Raw genomic sequence first — 20,791 nt, 5'->3', positions numbered from 1 at the left:
AACTGTGAACCTTTTTGTAGTTTCTTTTTTCTTTAAGTTTATATCAAATTTGACTAGATAATAATATAATACCCACTTTTACTTGTCAAACATCTTTTTTTCTTTATAATATTTAATAATTTTGTTCATCCATTTGTTCTTTTTTAATTCCTATTTCTCACCATCCATCCCTCCATGGACTCTTTCTCATATTTTAAAGGGTGCCTATAATTTATTGAGTTTTTAGATATAATTCTAAATATGCCTATTTAGTCCTATCTTTCTACTTTGGGATTTTTAATGAATTGTTAAATTTATCTTTTAGAGATAGGATCATTGAAATTCTCTTTCTTATTCTGTTTATCTTGGCAATTTAGTTTTGGTAAATGAATACAATTTTCATTTGTACTCTGCAATTTCAAGTGCATATATTTAGCAAAATTAGTTCTGAGAATTTCCTTAATTTCTTCATAATGCAGTGAATTTCCCTTTTTGATATTTAAATTGTATATTCTCTATTTTTTTGGATCAAATTTGCTAATGTTTTGGGATTGGTTTTGCTATTTTTTTAAATAAAAAACTAGCTCCCGGTTTTAATAATAATCTTTTAAAAATTATTCACCTCTTTTTTGATTTTTAAAATTTCTATTTTGTAGAGTTTTGAAAATTACTTTTCTAGCTGCCTTTAAAAAAAAGTTGTATGCCTCATTTATAAAATCACAATATAAAATCAAACTAGAATCATAGATTTAGATTTCTTTTTTTTAGGGGAGGGGGCATTGGTCTTCAGTAGAACATTCCAGGTAGATCTATTTGCTCCAAGTTACAGCATCTTTTCAAGGTAATATTTTATTATTTATATATAATAATCTTTCATGAATCAAAGTAGTCTCATTCTGTCCCTACATTATTCCTTAATACTTTCTTGATACTTTGGGGTTTGTTGTTCCAATTCTTGCTTTCTCCACTTTTTCTTGCTGAATTTTGTTTTGTTTTGTTTTGTTTTTCTTCTTTTTTACATAGCATCTTTTGAGACCTAAATAAAATCTCACCTTTTTGATGTAGTCTTCCCTAAATAGCTTCACCCTAAGTAGATCTTAGGGCTTCATCACTAATTCATTGTCCTTATCTTCTCATTTTCCAAACTAATCTTTTATTTATTTGTTTGTTTGCTTTACTGATGTCAGTCACTAGCTTAATTGATTTTACTGTAAGAAAACTCAGTTTCTTGTTAAGTTCTATGATTTGGAGACATAACATTGCCATTTGAATCAGAAGACCTTTTATTTTCCTTTTATTTTTCTTTCTTTTCTTTTCTTTTTTGTTTTCTTTTCTTTTCTTTTCTTTTCTTTTCTTTTCTTTTCTTTTCTTTTCTTTTCTTTTCTTTTCTTTTCTTTTCTTTTTTTTTTTTTTTTTGCAGTTCTGACTTTGATTTCTCCTAGCAATGTGAAGATGGGTATGTCTTTGAGGTTCTCTATTTCTTCATCTTTAAAGAAGGGGGAAGATTCCACTTAATTCAAGAGCACTTACTAAGTGCTTAGGCACTTTACTATGTACTGGATACCCAGTAGAAATCTGGGAAGTCCCTTTCCTTAAAAAGCATTCATCCTACTTTGGAAAAGGGAATGGGAACAGAGAAACAATAAGTATGTAGCTAATTGTTTTTTAATTAACATATATGTATATATATATATACATATATATATTAAATATAAGAGATAACAATACTTCATTTATCTATTATATATTAGGGGAACTATTAAGGGGGAAATGTAGCACAATATAAAATGTGAAATATCATCTAAATATCACCACCATCATTTTATATTGTCATCTTTTAGGTAACACCTTCTGGGTTTCAATGTTGACTCAAGTCCTATAATCTCCTATACACAAAACAGTGTCAAATGGGCCCCTAATGCTATAAGGTCCCATTTAAATTTGTAATGTAATGTAATCCATCTCTTTCTTCTTTCTTCCTCCTTCTCCTCCTCCTTCTCTCTCTCTCAACCCCTCCCTCTCTCTCTCTCTCTGTCTCTCTCTCTCTATTTCTCCCCCCCCCCTTCTGTCTCCTTTTCTGCCATCATGCTAGTTCATAGTCTTCAGCTATGTGATGCAGGTAGGGAAGAACTCCAGTTAAAATAAACTGAGTAAAGAATATGAAATTATAATTGTAAAATTATCTTCTTTGAACAAACAAATTAGGGTCATGCATTTTTTATTCTGGGTGACTGCAGTAAGATGAATTTTAGTGATAATAATATACTCTGAACCAAAATGAACTAAGCATTTGGAGCAGGGGACTACAAGTTGGATATATTAGAAGTTTTTTCCAAAATACTATTTTAAAACAACATAAATGATTAAAATACTGATTTTTAAAACAAACATAGGCAAAATAAAGTAAACAAAGCAAAAATAGGAATTATCCTGTTTCTTTTCCTGGTGTAGATGTTAGTATTTCAAGACCTGCATCAAAGGGCTTATATTTAGATTGATAATTTTTTTTTCAGTGTGATTTAACATGTTTCATTACTTCTTTACCCTTACTGTTGCTCAAGTGATTTGGATGTGGACGTATATTTTGGTCTAATAAAGCAGATTATTGCGGGTAGAGAGTCAGCCAGACTTGTGTTCAAGTCTTGTTTTGGACATGTCCTGGCAATGAACTTACCTGGTGAAGACTCCTAAGGAACTTTGCAAGATAATGAATTATAGAACACTTTTTGATCTTCATTAAAGGAACTTTTCTTACATTTTACTCCCTGCATACATGACTTCTCAGATCCAGTAAATTTTTTTTTCCAGTATTGGTTATAAAAAGGAAGCATAACTTTATGGTTTCTGTTTAGCTTTCTTTATGGGTTTAAAACTCTCTGTGTGCCAGTAAGTAGGGACTCCATTGGTGATATAATCTCTTCTTTCATCTCTGTTAATGCATGTCTCCTTCAATTGTTAAGCTCCTTGGGATTCCTTAAGGAACTTACCAAGATCTTATATCTGGTGTGTATCAAATATTATTTGAACTTTTATCTTCCTAATATTGCTTAGCTGATATCCCTTCAAAAGATACACACTGTCCTCTGCTCTACTTCAATGAGCAGGTAAAACTTATTCTCCCTGTGGACACCAGATTCTGTCATCTGGGACTTCTTTACAGCATGACCTCTTGAGTTCCTGATTCTTGTTCCTCCCCTCCATTTGTCTCTCCCCCACTCCTCCAGGAATGGCAACTCTCCTCTTCCTCTAAGACTGCTGGTATAAAGCAACCTTCTTGCTTGGAGGTAATGCGATTAACTAGTTCCAAGTGATTTCCTTTCTCTATAGAATAAGAAATCTTTTTTTTTTTTTTGTTCCTTTTTTTTATTTTAGCTTTTTATTTACAAGACATATTCATGGGTAATTTTTCAGCACTGACCCTTCAAAACTTTCTGTTCCAACTTTTCCCCCCATCCCCTCCTCTAGATGGCAGGTAGCCCAATACATGTTAAATATGTTAGAGTATATGTTAAATACTATATATATCCATGCAGTTAGCTTGCTGCTCAGGAAAAATCAAATTTAGAAATAAGGTAAAAATAATCTGAGAAGGAAAACAAAAATGCAAGCGGGCAATAACAGGAGTGGAAATGCTATTCTGTGGTCTAGAATAATATAAATTATTCATAATATTCATAAAATCATCTTCATTCTGATGAAATCTGTTGATTGTTCATTGAAGAGATGTCTCCTAAGTAAGATAGGGACTGAGTGGCCCTAGATAGATATGGTAGCTAATCCAGAGGCTCTAGTTCCTGCTGACATAGAGACTAGAAAAGGGGAATAAACCAGGCAAAGATTAGAGAATTCATACTCTTGTTTAGAAAGTCTCATGCTTAAACTATTTACTGCTCTCCAAAGTATTGACTTCTTGCCTCAGAGAACGAGCTGTGCAAGGACCTTCTCCACCAAGAAAAGTGGAAGTGGTTGTTCTTGTTCAGTTGTTGCTTCTCTTTTTGTTGTTTCTTCTTTTTGTTTTGTTTTGTTTGTTTTGTTTTTAATGCTATCTTTTTTTCAACCCATTTAAGGTTTTCTTGGCAGAAATAGTGGAATGGTTTGCCATTTCCTTCTTCATTTTACAGATGAGGAAATTTAGGCAAATGGGATTAAGTAATTTGCTAGAGTCACATGTCTATTAAATGTCTGAGGTCAAATTTTAACTCAGAAATTGAGTCTTCCTGATTCCAGGTCTATGCTCTATCTACTGTACCACCTTGCTGCCCTCTACAGGTTCCATAGAATGGTGATTGCAGAAACTCAAACAGAAACTTCAGCACTTTCTGGAGCTTGGCTCCTGAGACTGGTCAATGGAGCCAGTGTGGAAAGGTTTTAGACTTACATAATTTGGGGAAAATTTTTCTGTGGCCCTCCTTTTATAAAGCCAAATTAAAAACGTTAATGTCTACAAAAGGTAAATGTTTTTTGTCCCAATTTGGGTGGCTGAGATGGATCATTAAATTTACCTTGCAGACAGTTCTTATATAGTAATAGTGAAGTTTGTCAAAAAAAAAAAAAAAATGGGTTTGATAGATTGGATGTATTCATACATACCTTTTCTCCACTATGGGAAAACTTGGCTATAGTCCATGTTCAGAATGCTCTTAAGGCAATTAAATCCCACTTTTTGGTGGATTCCTCACAATGGCTCCAAAATTTAGTTATGAGTCTCTCCAACCATGCAATCATAAAAATGTTGATTGATCCTTAAATTTGAATATGATGTTGAGACAATATTGTTTTGGGAAAATATTGCTGTTAGTGCAAGTAGTCACTCTGATAATAGAGGGAGAAGAGAGAGCTTTGGGTATAGTTCCTGAAAAATGGGATTGATAAGAAAGTAGTGGATAGTTTACCTGTAGGAATACTTGTTTAACTATATACAAAAACAGAGTGCATAAGGGTCTTTCAGTTCTACTCTATTCAGTTAAGTTTTGGAAAATATAGTGGGATGGAAGAGCCCAGAGGATTCTAGGTACAAACCAGAATAAGCTACTGACACTTGTTTTTCTACAATCTAAGAAAGAAACCTAAAAACTTACTGGACTCTTTAGATATTAGAAAACCTACATTCCTACCTCAATATTCTAATGGCCTCTATTTACTGAGATACTGACAAGGAATACCCTTTAAAGCTGTTGCTTCATTTGGATCATTCAGAAGAAAGGAGTGCTATATGTTCAGTATTTTTGTGTACCCTTTTAGCATCTTCTAGACATGTTACTACTGGTGGTAGGATTAAATGGAAACCATTACAGCTACTTGAAAAATCTCATGTACTTACAGTATCAGATTCCTAGGGATATATATACACACATATGTATACATATTATATATTATTATATTTTTATTATATATATATTATTGATGGGATTGACAATGCAAAATACTATCTTGCCAGATCCCATTATAACAGCATTGTGCTATCTAAGAGGAAGGCAGATGGTACCTGGCAGTTTACAGTTCCTATAAGATTTAAAAAATCGTTAGCTCTCTCTCTACAACTATTCCTGATCTTGTCAATGTCATAGAATTGTTAGCCAAGGTCCAGAGTGAGTAAAATGGAGCTATCAACTTTCCTAGGTGAAAGCAAACTGTTCCTGATGATTTCCAGACATAGAAAAAGAGAAAAAAAAAAGTATGGGCAAAGAATCCATTATATTTTCATCATCTTTCTCCAGAGCTACTTGAACTGTCTTTTATACTGTCACATTTTGGTAGGTAGAGACCTTAAAAAGTCTAATTGATTTAAAAAGGTCTTCCTTCTTGAGTGTGTTGTTATATACCACTATATGCTAATATTGTACAGAGGGGATGTAATAATATTGACTGGATCATATGAGATGTAGTAGCAAAGATCCTAGACCAGATAGTGATATATATGAAAGTTAAAAAGTAGGAAATCAATCCTATGAAACTTGCTAGTCAGGAATATTCAGTTAAGTTTGGGGAAATTCAGTGGGATGGAAGAGCCCAGAGGATTCCAGGTGCAGGCCAGAATAGAACACTGACACTTGATTTTCCACAATCTAAGATAAAAACCCAAAAGCTTACTATATTCTTTAGATTTTGGAAAACTTACAATCCCATGTCGATATTCTGATGGCCTCTATTTACTGAGACACTGATGAGTCATTATCTTTTAAATGGGGCCCAAAATAGGTTGCAATTTTAGAAGAAATAAAAGGAGTTGTCCTGAAGTTCTTCTCTTTGGGTCCTAAGAACCACATAAAGTCTATATTTTTGGAAATCTCTGTCCATGAAGATCAAAATGGACAGTCTTTGGCAGGCCCCAAGAAGCGGTCAGAAGAAGCCATTGTTGAATGTGTAGATCTCCAGACTTCTCAAAGCTTTCACTTATTATAATTAATAAAGTAATTGTTCGCCTCTTACTGAGCCCAAGTTGATATTGAATAGATATCTCTGAATCATACAATCACCTTTTGTTTGGAGTCTCCTATTACTGGTTGAACAATTCAAGATAGTCCCTCTAGAAAAATGTGACTATTAGAGGATGCTTTGATTGCTCAGTGGAAATTGTATGTCTGAAACCTCACTTGTCAGAATCACTGGTATTAATTAATGCTTCATAAATCAGTGAAGACTATGCCAGGGATTAAGGCCTATAATACAGACTCTGAAACTCTACCTCATCCATTGGTCTAGGGAATCCCAGTTTACAGGTGCTTGGCTCTTGAGGAATGCCATTCTTCCTGGTCATTTAATAGTTCCATCTGTTATAGGGAAGCATACAAAAATAGACTTTGATAGCCACTAATTTGGTAACAAAATATATTTTTGGGAAAAGGAATATTGACAATTTCTTCTAGTTGATATTCTACAGGTAGCACAACTGATATGTGAAAGAGCCTTGAGTTTCAAAGAGGATCTTCATCTACACTAGTTCCAAAGAAGTGTCTGTGGATCTAACCAAACGGTGTGAACTTGGAAAGCACAGAATTGGCTAAGCAAAAGTTTGCCCCTTTAGAGTTAAGTCCAATGGAGGAATTTTGCTAATGCTTTCCATTGCATACACTGCATATGTCAGCACCCACCAAAAGTATATCCTAAAAACCCAGAAGGAAGCTGTTTAGTAGCAGAGGTTGGAAAGTGTGTCTAGTTATCAATCTGAAATTTTAAGTTGTGATCCTGTGTTGTGCTGGACACAGGACCATATGATTACTCTTACCAAATAAGAAATCCCGTGATCTCTTCCCTCAAAAAATCTGATTGGCTCCAGTTTTTTACACTTGGTTTCCTGGCATATGGTGAATCAAAGAAACAAACAAAAACGGCAAAAACAAGTCACATAAGCTTTAAGTTTTTTGGACTTGGTGGAGGCCCAATACCATGTAAATCATTGTATCCTGATGACTGACTGACTAAATATATTTTCAGATGAGAGGATCGACAACTAGAGAAGTTAAGGGCTACCAATATTATATTCTTGCTATATGTGAGAAAGAAAGCTTGCTTCTTTTTTAAATGTCCAATGATCCTGAATGTCTCATTCTATTACAACATTGAATCTGAACTAAGAGAACTGGCTTTAGAATGTTATCTATAACAACTGCCTTACTTCTCTCCCATCTTGATTTTCCCAACTCTTTAAATCTTTCCAAAGAAATTTTGTATCACCAAAAACTCCATCCTCTACTACCAATCCTATAATTGCTTCATCCCTTTTTGTTAGGAAGAAATACAATTCTCAAGTTCTTAAAAACTGAGCCCTGTTTACAAACCAACTAAATAGTGTCCAAATAACTATTCCAATATTTCAAAACCTGACTCTTTAGCCATTATGCAAGTTACCTCTTTCTTTGCACATAGTATGTGCCTAATAAATGACTATTTGAAAGAGTTTTGAATTAAGACTAGCAGCTATCTCCTCCAAATATGACTTTCTTTCTTAAATGTATAGCCCTTTTCTCATCTTATCATAAGCAATATATATATATATATATTTTTTTACCTCTGGGCTTTACTTTTCTCATTTACTTATAAGAAATATGAATATTGAAACAAATGATCTTTGAGGACACCTCTACCTGAAAATCTATGAAGCTCAGATAGGAAACAAGGAAGAAAGGAGTGATAAGAAACTTCTCCAAGAGTTGAAAGCCATAGATTCACTGTCTTCATATACTTGTCTTTAATTTTCCATCCATCAAAGAAGTAAATAAATAAGAAAATAAATAAATAAAACACATAAGTAAATAAATATGAAATTTTGGTTGCATTGTTGGCAATAAAATGTTAATACAATCTGTCTCTTGAAATTACTTTATATTATTTTCATTTGCATATCCTTTTTGCTTACTTATCTATACACAACTTTAATTCCCTACGTCAAATAGAATTGTTATATCCTTTAGGAAAGGCCTTATTATTGGAGCTGTTATATTTTTTGTATTCCTAGCAGTTAACAGTGTCTTATATAGAGTATGTAATGATATATTTTTTTAAAATTAAGTTGTTTGTGAAATGGAAGTCCTCTGTACATAAAATACACAATTGGCAATTAAATTTCTCAATACTTCCAGTTACAGGAAGCAAAGCCAAGATGGAAGGATGTAGGTAGCAACCCAGCTAAATTCTTCTAACATTCCTTTATAATCAGCTTTGAAATAGCAGCTCAAGGGGCAAGTAGATGGTGCAGTGGATAGAGCATCAGTCCTAAAGCACCACTACCTGAGTTCAAATCTGACCTCAGACACTTAATATTTACTAGCTGTGTCACTCTAGGCAAATCACTTAACCTCAGTTGCCTAACCAAATAATAAATAAATAAAATAACAGCTCAAATCAAATTTAGGCATGGCAGGGCCAACAGACAATTCTGGAGTACCACCTTATACCTATCAGAAATGCAAATGCTAAAGGGGTTGAGGGAAAATAGATAACTTAATAAATTGTTGCTGGAGTTATGGACTAGTCCAATCATTCTGGAGAACAATTTTGAATTATGCCTGAGGTTATTATTCTGTGCATATTCTTTGATTTAGCAATGCCATTTTAAGGTCTGTATCCTAAAGACATCAAAGGAAAAGGAAAAGGGCCTAAATCTATAAAAATATTTATAGCCATTCTTTTAATGGTATTAAAAATAGACATTGAGGAATTTCTTATCAAATTAAAAATAACTGAGAAAGTTGCAATGTATGATTGTGATGGAATAGTATAGTGCTAAAAGAAATGATAAAAGGAGTAGTTAGCTAAAAAAAAAAAATAGGGGGGAGGAGACTTCCATGAATTTACATAAGTAAAGTGAAATGAGAAAAAATTGGAGATCATTATGCACAGCAATAATAAATGATGATCAACTGGGAAATACTTAATTATTATGATCTTTACAATGATCCAAAACAATATCAATGGACTTATGATAAAGAAAATGCTTTTCATTTCCAGAGAAAGAACTGATGAACTCTGAGTGCACACTGAAACATGGCTTTTTCACATTTTTTATTTTGTTTTGTTTTGCTTTTTTTTTTTTTTTTGGTTATGTGAATGATTTAGAAATACATCTTTCATTATTTCATGTGTTTGATATTGCACTGTTTATTTTCTCAATGGACTGGAATGGAGTATGGGAGGAATTTACTAAGAAAAGAATGTTAAAAAATAAAAATTTTAAAAATTCTCAACCCTTTAGGGAAGATATTTTAAAGACCCGTTTTACACTAATCTATATTCATTAGAATTGCAAGCAGCCTGATTATTATTTTACCTACCAAGAAGTCTTTTTTTTTCCCTTTGGAAAAAAGAGGAAAAACAAACTGGATCAATATTTTAATTGGATTTCTATATGTCAAAATACAATTTAATTCATATATTCACAAAATGTTGAATATGTCTTAAAGTTGAGGCATTGGTATGATAGCAATCTCAGGGAGCTGGGGCATGTAACTTTATCCAGGCAGAAACCCCCAGATGCCTTAAACAACATGAAACAGGAAAAAAAAAGAGAGAAGATTGGACAGAAAAGGCTAAAGGAGAGACTGGTTGAATTGATCAAACTGTCTTAGTAGGCAGGAATAAATGATCTCAATGTAAGCAAATTATTGAACTTTGTTCAATTTAACACAATTGGAGAGAGAGAGAGACAAGTAGAAGAGAGTTAGGGATATAAAGAAAGTATTGGTATAGCTGTGTTTGCACAACAAAGAGTCAGCTTGGTACAATGCAAATAACAAGTCATTTGGAGTCAGAAGATCTGGGTTAACATCTTTGCCCATTTAATTACCACCTATGTAATTCTAGGCCAGTTGCTTAACCTTTCTAACATTCAGCTTTTTCTTCTGTAATATGAGGGGATTGCATTATATCCCTATTAGGGCCATTTCCCACTTTAAATTACATCCTATCCTATAATCTTAGTTGACTTTTTGTTTTGTTTTGTTTTATGGACATTTATTTGGCACCACTTAGCTGGGGATATATTCATTCCAGAGCAATAGCTCGCTCAGCACTACTTATTTGCTGTGCTGAGCAGAAACTTTCTAATAATACATCTGAACACATGCAGGGCATTAGTTTCTGTTTTTAAAACAATGATTGCTGAAAAGTTTCATACATCAATACACAGGACTCTTAGTGGATAAATCATGTTGTTAATTCTACTTGCTATACATACAACTAAGGTCATAGTGCACTATTTAGCTCTCTTCTAGTGTTACCCTTTGACATCTATCAGACTTAGAAGATTTTGTGACTTTTCCAAAATTTTCATGATGGACAGGAATTTAAATCTCTTGAGTTTTTTTTAATATCTTATGTCTTTTTTTCTCTTTTAAGTTCATTTAAAATAAGATTTGAGGTATACCTCAAAAATGGGGGAGATGGAAATTAATTTGCACATATATCATTTCCCTATGGTCCAGAAGTATCAACACTTGATCCAAATTCTACAGAATATCTTCAGTTATGAACTCTCTTGATCACTTCATATTGTATTTGATTACATTACTCAATTCATCCTTTAACAAAATTGGAGATGAGAATCGAGTGGCCCCACATAAAGCCCACCCATTGTTTGTGTGGGATGCTCTGATACTAGACTGAGTTGGACTTTGTCTTGGGTTTACTGAATACCAGTAAATGGCTTGGGTAGGTAAGCTATTCACTGAAGATTTACTTTTCCCTTGACAGGTATTGCATATCAACTCATATCCTATAAAATTAATTGAACTTTTTTGGTGTTTTTATTTTATCTTTAATTAGATGTTTGCCAAACTACTGTGAACATGGAGGAATGTGTACTCAGTCCTGGGCTACCTTTTATTGTAATTGCAGTGACACAGGTTACACTGGAGCTACTTGTCATAACTGTAAGTATGCTTGAAAAATATTCAGAACAGACTGTTATGAATTTTAGTAGGGAATGTGGTAGAAGAAACCTGTATTGACACATTTATTAGTATTATTCAGTCAATCATGATTTCAATCACAGAGTGTATATTATGTGCCTGTTATGTGCCCAGCACTTCTATCCTAGCAACTTGACAGAGTAATATTTTTTTTCATTCTCAAATATAGTTTTTGCCCTCTAAGAACCTACACTATAATTGGGGAAACAAAATTATTGTGTACAAATAACTGAGTTTAATTAAATGCTAAATTATATGGTACTATATTAGCTTTCAGTGTAATGGAAGTTCAAAGAACAGAATGAATCAGCGTTCATTAATTAAGCACCTGCTATCTGTCAGACACTGTATTAGATTAAGTTTATAGCTACAAATGCCAAGAATTAAGACTTATGTTGTGTGCTAAAGGCTATGTAGATTTGTACAATTGTAGGAGAGAAAATATACAGAAGTGAATTTTGTATGGGGACACAGGTTTCACTGTGTTCTAAAATACCTACATTCTTTGAATAGCTTTTAGGTGTTATACCAGGTGCCCAGGAGAAACGGAAAGAAAATAGAAAATTTCTCTGCTTTCGTAATAAAGTAGAACAATCATTTCTTTTCTTTTGAGGAATAATATAAAACATCCTGCTAACACTTAAAAGGCTCAAAACTACCCTAGTATATTGCTTTCAATACTGTGTTGCCTGTGAAGAATTGCAAAGCACAGGTGATGAAAAATGATCTAATAGTCAATGTGAGATGCTTTGGAAAATTCATATTAGGCAATATCTCATTAATATCACATTGTCAAGTAAATCTTATGGAATCATAAAATATCAGCTGTGGAAGGGACTTTTGAGTCCAACCCCTTCATTTCATGGAAACCCCTTGACATTTACTTATTTCTTTGATTACATTTACTTTCCTTCTCACATCCTCAGAACCACATCCATAGGGCATATAAACACACCGTTTTCTTATTTTGAATTTTGTTATGTCTATAGTTTGTAGCATCAGAGACAAAAGATGGATTTTCTTATTAGAACTTGTGTCATGTTTCAAGACAATAGAGAAAAAGTGATGTTAGCTTAAAAAAATTGGATCCTTTTCAAGATAGTCTTTTATTTGTTTTGTTAATGAATAAAAACATTTTACTGGAAATTAGCATACTAGAAATTTGTATCTATCTTTGTTTAAGTTCAGTGAATAACTTGTTTTGTGATGTTGAACAACATACTTTTCTCTTCTACGTCATAATTGTCTCCTCTATAAAATTCAGAGGCTGAATTATATGTTCTCTAAAACTTTTTCTACTCTAATATTCCACGATTTTTTTCCTTAGACCCAGAGAACCTGCTCAAAAAATCAAGCTATATATGTGTGTGTGTGTGTGTGTGTGTGTGTGTGTGTGTGTGTATGTGTATGTGTATATATAACTTTTAACCAATATTACTACTCTTTTTAGAATGGAGAAGGGGAACTTTGTATACAGGGCATGATCAAATGCAAAAGGTTATGGTTTATTAAATATAGTCTTTCTTGCCTTCAGATCTATAGATTTGCTTTCCTGGAAATAATTCCGTTCGTTTTCTGTGGTGTTTTTCTTCTTTAAAATATAATAGTTCTCTCTGGGAGCAGGTTTCTTGGGAGGTTTTCTGGAGGCAGCCTTAGTTTCAGTTAAAAGTAATAATCATCCAAATGCAGCCAGGGATTAAAAGTTCAGATCTTTTATTGCTTCATCCAAAATAGCCCAGTTAGTTTTTCTTAGAGGCCTATCTTTCTGCTTGGTTCCAAGAGCTCTTGCAGTTGTCCTTTGCCTCTGCTCCCTTCAGCCTCCAGTCAGCACAAAGGTGGAAGATGGAATGAATCTGTCTTGCCTCCCAGAGAGGGCTTCTCTCTGAACTCCCTTGACTGGCTCACTGAAGCTCTATTTGTACTCCTTCTCCGAGAGTGGGATTGTGGGATCCGAGAGTGGGACTATGGATTTCCTCCCAGAGTACTCTCTGGCCCTAAGAGCTTCTTGCTTATATGAGCTCTCTAAAGGTGTGAACACAAGCATTGTTTCTATCAGCTCCAATGACTTAACACTTTGTAAGGATTCCAACAGTTTTCCAGAGTCCCATGTTGAATAATAATTTATTATTTGTATTTTAATCCATCTATTAGGCTAAAAATGCAGTTTCTCCCTTAAATTTATCAATAACTCCCCCCCACACACACACACTAACCAAAGTTGTCAAATTGAGAATTAAATGGTATAAGTGATGATTTTTTTCAAATGTAACCTTTTTTTAATTTTCAAAATATATACATGGATAATTTTCAACATTCACCCTTACGAAATCTTGTGTTCTAAAAATTTCCCCTCTCTTCCCTCCTCTCCCTTTCCTAGCAAGTAATCCAATATATGTTTAACATGTGCAATTCTTCCATACATATTTCCACAAAATATCATTCTGAGCAAGACAAATCATATCTAAAAGAAAAAAAATGAAAAAGAAAACAAAATGTAAGCAAACCACAAGCAAAAGAGTGAAAATATTGGGAACACTCATTTCCCACAGTCCTTTCTCTGATTGCAGATTTCTCTCTTAATCACAAGACCATTGGAACTGCCTTGAATCATCTCATTGTTGAAGAGAATCAAGTTCATCAGAATTGATAATCACATAATCTTGTTATTGCCATATATAATATTTTCCTGCTTCTGCTCATTTCATTTAGTATCAATTCATGTAAGTCTCTCCAGACCTCTCTGAAATCATCCTGCTGATTGTTTTTTTACAGAAGAATAATATTCCATAACATTCATATACCATTACTTATTCAGCCATTCTCTAATTTATGGGCATCCAGGTTTTGCCATTACAAAAAGAGCTGCCACAAACAATTCTGCATGTGTGAATAGCTTTTCCTCCACTCTTTAGAATACAAACTCAGTAACAATACAGTTGGATCAAAAAGTATGCACAATTTGATAGCCCTTTGGGCATAGTTCCAAATTACTCTCCAGAATGGCTGGATCCATTCACAGTTCCAAGTTATGTATTAGTGCCCCACTTTTCCCACATCCCCTGCAACATTCATCACTATGTTTTCCTGTCATCTTAGCCAATCTGAGAGTTGCATAGTGGTACCTCAGAGTTGTCTTAATTTGCATTTATCTGATCAATAGTGATTTAGAAGGATGCTGATTTTCAAAACTACAATGTCAAGGCAGGTGAGATGAGAAGATAAATACAGTCACCTTTAAATTTTTTTTTAACTCTCCTTGTGCTTCTGGGAAATCTAGCATTGCCAAAGAATATGGCTGCAACAATCTGAAAATCCAGCAATTCGCTTGGGCCAACAAGAGACCAATGTAAGGTATTTTGTGACTTTGATGCTTTGCATAAATATCAAGGGCTCTTCTACAAGTCATAAATATTCCCTGTTTTCTCTTTTTCAACTCCATTCATCTTGTTTTCCTTAGGTCATTGTTTTAAGGTGCCTTGTAAAGTATCTTATCAAAAGTAGTATGCCAGCAGGTTCTCTGAGGCATAATCAATTAGACGATGTATGTGTGGGTCTCTACTGTATGTCCTTTCTTTTGTTGAATACTATGTGAGATACAGAAGTCAGGTAAAAGACATGGTCCATGGCATTCAGAGTTGTTAGGAAAACTTCATGGAAAAGGTTAAGCTCAAAGTTAGTTATTTTGAAATGAGTAGAATTTAGAGAGAGGGAAAGAAACAAGGGGCTTTATTTAATGGTATGAGTTGAACCATTCTTCTAAATTGTATATCATGCATAGAAGGGATTCAGAATACATCTAGCCCAGCCCTTTTATTTTACAGATGAGGAAAAGAAGGCTCAGACAAATTCAGTTACTTGAGAGAAAAAGGGAGGGAGGGAGGGAGGGAGGGAGGGAGGGAGGGAGGGAGGGAGGGAGGGAGGGAGGGAGGGAGAGAGAGAGAGAGAGAGAGAGAGAGAGAGAGAGAGAGAGAGAGAGAGAGAGAGAGAGAGAGAAATGATCAGGTTCTATCTCTGCCCCTAGTTGATTTAATAATCCTGGGCAAGACACTTCACTTTTCTGGATCTCAGTTTTCTCAAATATAACTTAGAAAAATATAAAATTAAATTAGATGGCCTCTGAGGTCTGATCTTTGATCCCATGATCAAAATCTGCTCCCCTCCCTCTTCCTACACCCACACACTATGTTGTAGTTGCTACTGAAGTTGATACACAAACTCAGCAAACCTTTACACTAAGTATGTAGCATTAGGTTGGCTCTGTACAGAACCAAAAATGATGTGAGGCAGCATGAAGAATCTGGCAAAAAGTTATTTCAGAAGCTTTGCAACTTGGGGTGCTGCCGAAGATTTTTAGGAAACTGTTTTGACTATTGCATATTCAACATGACTTTTAAAATGTGTTTCAGATGGAGAAAAGGATATTTAATTAGACAATACACTCCAGGAGAATGATGACTCTTCCTTCTGAATATTTTCTATCAGTCAATAGCTATTTATGGTTTACCTGCCCTTTGCTTAGCACTATATGGAACACCTAGAATTGACTGAATGCTTAGGTACCAAACTGACCCGATTTGTCGGAGTAAATATGTGCTAATGAATGATTTATTATCATTTTGTATTTCCCTAAAAATGTGTGAAGTATCTTGATCTCAATTTCATTCCCTTTTAGGATAATCAGGCTGCCCCTTTTCCAGATATCTTCACCTTGTTGTCTGCCCTTGTTAATCTCCTGTCATAGGCTAGCTTTTCTGACATGTTAACAACCTCTTAGCTCACTTTTCAGTCAGGAAAGGGGATGTCAGCTTTCATTCTTTCTTTCCATCATACACACCAGATATAGAGCTCCTCCTGTCAGGCAGTCAATAGTTGGCTATTGATTGGAAGCCCTATCAGTTGTCTGGCTATGAAGCACTATAGTAACTCACATTAGAAATCATAATATAGCACAAAGCACCTGTAATATCCTAACTTTGCTGCTTTTGCTATAGGTAGGAATCCTTTACCTGGAAAGAGGGTTAGTAGCTAATGAGATATTGAAGCAGACTAGGGGCTATCTAGCAGCCAGGAGATTTTCTGAAAGTATTTCTCCTGCTGCTTAGCTCAGGCTAGTTAATACCTTGGTGTTATAAGGTTTTTATCCTTGTGGATATCATGGCTAGTTTTTCTTTTCAGCTGAAGAGGGCTTAGCAATCTTTTTGGTCTCAATGTCTATCAATAGAGCTTCTCAATTTGTTCAGCGTTTACTGACCCACATAAAGTAAGAGAAAGGAAAGAGAAAAAGAAAAGGAAATGAGAATATAAGTGAATAATTTGATGAGAAGAAAAAGGGAAAATGATAAAAGAGAGGAGAATAAAAGATTCTTAATTAATGGAATATAATATTGAATGACAATTATATTAGTCGATTATACTTAAACCTATGTTTTTTTTTCCTTCTAATTTCTTTCTCTCTAATTCATCCTCCATATAATTGTCTAAATAATCTTCCTTAAGCAAGGTTTAATCATGTGTGTCTGCTTCAGAAAATGTAATGGCTCCCTTAGCATTTAGGACAATGTGCAAATTCCTCTATTATTTTAAGTCCTATGCAATCTGACTCCAGCTTACCTTTTCAGACATATCAAAGTAATCTGCATTCTATATGATCTGATTCTCTCCTATAGGCTTGATATTCTACTTCTAGCCCACACGCTTTTGCTTAGGCAATCCCCTTTGTCTGCAGTAGTTGCCTGCCTTATCTCAATTTCTTAAAGTGACTGATTCGAGTTTGTCTTCACATCACAGAATTACTTTGTATTTATTTTACAAATATTTTGTACACATCATTGTTTGCATGTAGTATTCCCAGAGTAGAATACAAGTTCCTTAAGGATCAGGACCATTTTGATCCTGTCTTTGTTTTCCTAGGGCCTATTTCAGAAGTGTTTCAGTCATGAAAGTTCTTAATATTTTTTTATATTGAATTGAATTAACTTGAATGATTAACTGCTAAATGTACTACATTTTTAAGTGATTCAGTCAAAAAATATTTATTGCATAAGACTATACAAAGTGCTATGATAGTTGAAAAAAGGTCTTTGCCCTTAAGAAACTCACAAGAGAAAACAGTACAAGCCAACATGAACTCAAATACTGACCTCTGTGATGTAGAGTTTAAATGATTTTGTCATTAAAGAAAGGAAGCAAATCGTGTGAGTTAGACAAGTCAAGAAAGTCCTCATGAAAAAGATGGGAAACTTTGCCTTGAAGGATGGTTAAGATTTTACTGAAACATAATTGTCAGGAGCAGGACTTTTAACATGTAAGGCAAAACAAAAGCATAGATGCACTAAAGGAAATGTTTGTATGATGGAGACATTGGAGACAAGCAAGGCAAGAATGGAGAAAATGTATCAGGGACTAGGAGAAATAAGGGCCATGTATTCACTTTAGATCAACTTGTTTCCATTGAAGAAATTTAAGAAATTTTGGATTAACCATTGTAATACACTTTACTTTTTTTTTTAAATGACTAAGATTTCAACAAGTCAAATTTAAAATATTTATATAGGATAGGCAACTAGTATGAAATGAAATAATAAATGGCTTTGTTTCATATATCCTAGAAACAACAGTGGGTCGCAAATCATGGGATAATAATTAATTGAATTTGATTCTTGATGTTGACTAGTTTTGGAAGCCTACTAATATTTGTCTTCAATCCTGAGCAGAAACAACAAATATTTCTTGTGCACTTCAATCAACAGAAGGCTAATTGCCATCATATGCAATACCCCAGGATCTCTGAATGTCACATTGATAAAAAGTATTCTGTAAACCACAGAAGAAAAATATTGAATATATGAAGACATATTTCCCATTATTAAAAGCTAAGGCATAACTTTTATGAATAATAATAAATCATTTTTATGTAGGACTTTAAAATTTACAGCAAGTTTTTTTCATAACATCTTTGTAAAGTGGGAAGTATGATTACTGTATTACTTTGAATACAAGACCCATTTAAAATAAAACAAAACATAAAGGCACATTTCAATCAGACTTGTACCAAAAACTCAATGCAGCTTATAATCAGTAATATTTTTCAGTAATTCCTAAAGATCTCATTTTTAAACATGAGCTATGTTCAGGCAAAGGCATTGTTTTATATACAGAAAATCAGGGCATTATTCCTAATTTTTACATGAAAAGACTAGACTAATATAGACTAAGGACCAAGTTACAAGTGGTCAGAGCTCTGATATTGAATCCAGATAAATGATTTGGATTTAAATCCAAAGATAATGAAAAATTTTGGAGAGGATGTGGAGAAACAGGGACACCAGCGCATTGTTGGTGGAGTTGTGAATGGATCCAATTATTCTGGAGAGCAATTTGGAACTATGCTCAAAAAGTTATCAAACTATGCATCCCCTTTGATCCATCAGTGTCTCTACTGGGGCTATATTTCAAAGGGATTATAAAAAGGGAACTGTTTGTATTAGCTTTTTTAAATGGCAAGGAATTAGAAACTGAGTGGATATCCATTAGTTGGGGAATGGCTGAAAAAGTTATGATATATGAATGTAATGAAATATTATTGTTCTGTAAGAAACAATCAGCAGAATGATTCAGAAAGGCCTGGAGAGACTTGCATGAACTGATGCTAAATGAAGTAAGTAGAACCAGGAGAACATTGCACACAGTAGCAAAGTTCTGTAATGATCAACTGTGATGAACTTGACTCTTTTCAACAATGAGATAACTCAGGCCAATTCCAATAGACTTGTGATGGAGTGAGCCAGATGCACCCAGAAAGAGACCTCTGGGGACTAAATGTGGATCACAGTATAGTATTTTCACCTTTTTACATTGTTGTTTGCTTGCTTTTTTTTGTCTTTCTCATTTCTTCCCCTTTGATATGTTTTTTGTTGTTGTTGTTGTTGTTGTTGTTGTTGTTGTTATGCAGCATGATAAATGTGGAAATATATTTAGAAGGATTCCACATATTTAACCTATATTTGATCACTTACACTCTCGCGGAGGAGGAGGGGGGATGGGAGGGAGAAAAACTTGGAACATAAGGTTTTGCAAGAGTAAACATTAAAAACTACCTTTGCATGTATTTTGAAAATTAAAAACTACTGTTAAAATAAAAAAAGATAAGTGATATAAATTTATTTATTTATATAGTAATAAAATTGAGTGAGTGCTTTTTAAAGTCTTGTTTCTCAATAGTATTTTATTTTTCCAAATACATGTAAAGATAGTTTTAATCATTCATTTTTGTAAGATTTGGTGTTCTGAATTTTTTTCTCCCTTCCTTCCTTAGCTTCCTTTCCCCAAAAACAGTAAATAATTTGATAGAGGTTAAACATAACATTTTTTATAAGAAAGAAAATGATCTGATTCTACAGAGCAATTTCTTACAAAATTAAAACCACTAACATTGGCCCTTAGAACCACATTAAGAAACTTGACAAACTTTTTTTTTTTTTTTTTTTTTTTTTCCCGGGCCATGATCCAGGCAAAGTCCATCTACAGGAAGCAATTTAAACAAAATGATCTTTCATGATAAAGGAAATTCCTGAACAATTGGATCTGTTCTTCATAGATTATTGTATCATAAATCTAAAAGGTACCTTAGAGAGTGTTGATTCCAAAGATTCTTCATCTGAGGGCTGTAAAATTGTGTGTGTGTGTGTGTGTGTGTGTGTGTGTGTGTGTATGTTCATAAGTGTTTCACAAATTGATTTCTTTTGCAATCTTATGTATTTAATTTTATACATTTAAAAACATTATACCAAAACAGGATCTATGAGCATTGTCATTTTAGTAAAACCCTTTTATATTATAATGAAAAAAAACTGATATATAATTAAATTAAATTCTTAATCCAAAATTGCATAGCTTGAAAAAATAAATAAGAATGAGGCATATCTATTCTAGTCATATTACTTTTTTTCTCTGATATCAAGTTTTTTTTTTTTTTTTTAATGAAACTTAAGAAATAAAAGCCTTAGGAAACATTTAAAATCTAAAACATCTTGGTAGTCAATAAGAAAACAGAGAGTTGCCCTTAGAAAAAAGCTCAAACCATCTTTCCATAGGAATTAAATGCCAGGATATAAATAAGTAAATTCTTACAGCTGTGATGATTCAATTTAGCTCTGGATTATTTTGGAGTAATGATTGCAAATGGGGCCATATTATATGAGTGGAGAAAGAAAAAGGGTATTTCACTTTTCAAAAAGAAATTCCACAGGCTATAAAGTCATGATTTGGATTTGGATATCTGTAAAATTACATAGAAGATTATTAAATAGATGCAAGGAAGGAGTATTATTAGAACCTTTATTAGAAAGGGAAGTAGAGATCACTGTGAGTCAGTATTGTTTTATAAGGAGCCAGTTATGCCAAAATAA

At 33.6% G+C, this 20,791-nt stretch overlaps 1 protein-coding gene across 1 annotated transcript in view; it reads left to right on the top strand.

Annotated features, from left to right (window-relative positions):
* The window catches only part of CNTNAP5 (contactin associated protein family member 5), a 913,682-nt gene that overhangs the window by 517,016 nt on the left and 375,875 nt on the right, over positions 1-20,791 (top strand). Inside the window, exon 11 of the mRNA XM_051985717.1 lies at positions 11,239-11,345. Coding sequence (XP_051841677.1) covers positions 11,239-11,345 — 107 coding nt within the window. The remainder of the gene's footprint in view (positions 1-11,238; positions 11,346-20,791) is intronic.

Source organism: Antechinus flavipes, chromosome 3, assembly GCF_016432865.1.
Source record: "Antechinus flavipes isolate AdamAnt ecotype Samford, QLD, Australia chromosome 3, AdamAnt_v2, whole genome shotgun sequence".
In the NCBI taxonomy this organism is placed as follows: Eukaryota; Metazoa; Chordata; class Mammalia; order Dasyuromorphia; family Dasyuridae; genus Antechinus; species Antechinus flavipes.
The sequence above is the reverse complement of the archived record's forward strand: the minus strand, read 5'-3'. Positions and strand labels throughout refer to the sequence as shown.